The sequence below is a fragment of the Oncorhynchus clarkii genome, unplaced genomic scaffold (genome assembly GCF_045791955.1).
Source record: "Oncorhynchus clarkii lewisi isolate Uvic-CL-2024 unplaced genomic scaffold, UVic_Ocla_1.0 unplaced_contig_14084_pilon_pilon, whole genome shotgun sequence".
Lineage (NCBI taxonomy): Eukaryota > Metazoa > Chordata > Actinopteri > Salmoniformes > Salmonidae > Oncorhynchus > Oncorhynchus clarkii.
This window is the reverse complement of record NW_027259512.1, coordinates 1-1,618: the sequence shown is the minus strand read 5'-3', so window position 1 is coordinate 1,618 and position 1,618 is coordinate 1. Positions and strand designations below refer to the sequence as shown.

Sequence of the window (1,618 nt, the reverse complement as noted above, 5' to 3'; positions counted from 1 at the left end):
CAACTACTGTGAACATATAATAATTATAGTGTAGGACCAGTCATTCCAAACACATTGTGATGACTCCTGAAAAGCTAACTTTTCAGTGATGCAGGTTTCTCCAGGATGTTGACATTCCAGTTTTCACAGATTATATTGCAGAAGACAGTCATCCCAGCTGACCCAGATCATCTTTGTTGATACAACATTATTTTTTCTACGAAATGCTATTATTAGACAACAACTTTGGAATGGCCACATCTGGGATGTTCTATGAGGGAGTGTGGCTGTACAGTAATGATTTCATGATTCATAATATTAGTAATAATTTTGGGGGTGCTTATATTGTATTTGTCCTGTTAAAACAGAGATCTCCACATTCCTTGCCCTCAATACCCACTTCCCCCTTCTCTCCCTCAAACCAACTCCGCCTTCCCTGAACCCAACTGAATGAGGGAGGAGAGAGTGAGAAAAGGAGAGAAAGAGAGACAAGGGAGGAGTGTAACAAAAGGAGGCTCCTGCTGCTGCCGCTGACTCACATGGATAAAGTTACTAAGGCGCGGTGCTCAGGTCTGTTCTTGTCTTCTCACTACATTATCTTGAGTTAGGGAGCTGGACAGAGAGTTAGAGAGGAGACTTTCAGAGAGACAGTCTTAGGGTGTGAGAGTTAGGAAGCTGGACAGAGAGTTAGAGAGGAGACTTTCAGAGAGACAGTCTTAGGGTGTGAGAGTTAGGGCGAGAGACGGTGAGAGTGAAAGAAAGACAGAGAGCGAGAAAGTGTTTTTGAGAGAGATAGAGAGAGAAAGTTACTTACTGAGCGAGAGAATAGGAATTATAAGAGTAGTGAGGCCTGTATATGATGTCATGATAGACTAAGATGTGAAGAAAGATCTGCACCGTCTGCCTGTTCAGGCCCAGAGACCCAGACAGAGGCCCAGCAGTCTCGCCCTGCAGCCTGAAGTAGAGAGGAGAGAGTAAGGGAGGTACTGTGTCTTGGCACACCAGCCACACACAGGACATCCACAAACCAGAGAAAGAGAACATGGAGACCCTCATCATCAAGAATGTAGAGAATACAGAAGAGAGTCATCCCACAACTGGAAGCAAAGATGTCACCACATCCATTATAAACATGTGGGACCTGAACCTAAACCAGGAACAAGAGGACCCAACAACAACGCACGATAAACCAGGGGAGAACACCCAGCCTCAGTACCAGGAACAAGAGGACCCAACAACAACGCAGGATAAGCCAGGGGAGAACACCCAGCCTCAGTACCAGGAACAAGAGGACCCAACAACAACGCACGATAAACCAGGGCAGAACACCCAGCCTCAGAACCAGGAACAAGAGGACCCAACAACAACGCACGATAAACCAGGGCAGAACACCCAGCCTCAGAACCAGGAACAAGAGGACCCATCAACAACGCACGATAAACCAGGGGAGAACACCCAGCCTCAGAACCAGGAACAAGAGGACCCAACAACAACGCACGATAAACCAGGGGAGAACACCCAGCCTCAGAACCAGGAACAAGAGGATCCAACAAAAATGCACGATAAACCAGGGGAGAACACCCAGCCTCAGAACCAGGAACAAGAGGATCCAACAACAACGCACGATAAACCAGGGGAG

The 1,618-nt window shown here is 47.1% G+C and overlaps 1 protein-coding gene across 1 annotated transcript; it reads left to right on the top strand.

Moving 5' to 3' along the window:
- Positions 1-1,021: 1,021 nt before the first annotated feature.
- Positions 1,022-1,599, top strand: LOC139400281 (uncharacterized; the record flags this gene model as incomplete). The annotated part of the gene is made up of 1 exon (XM_071145249.1): positions 1,022-1,599. A coding segment is annotated over exon 1 (578 nt), but the record flags the coding sequence as incomplete, so codon positions are not given.
- Positions 1,600-1,618: the final 19 nt, after the last annotated feature.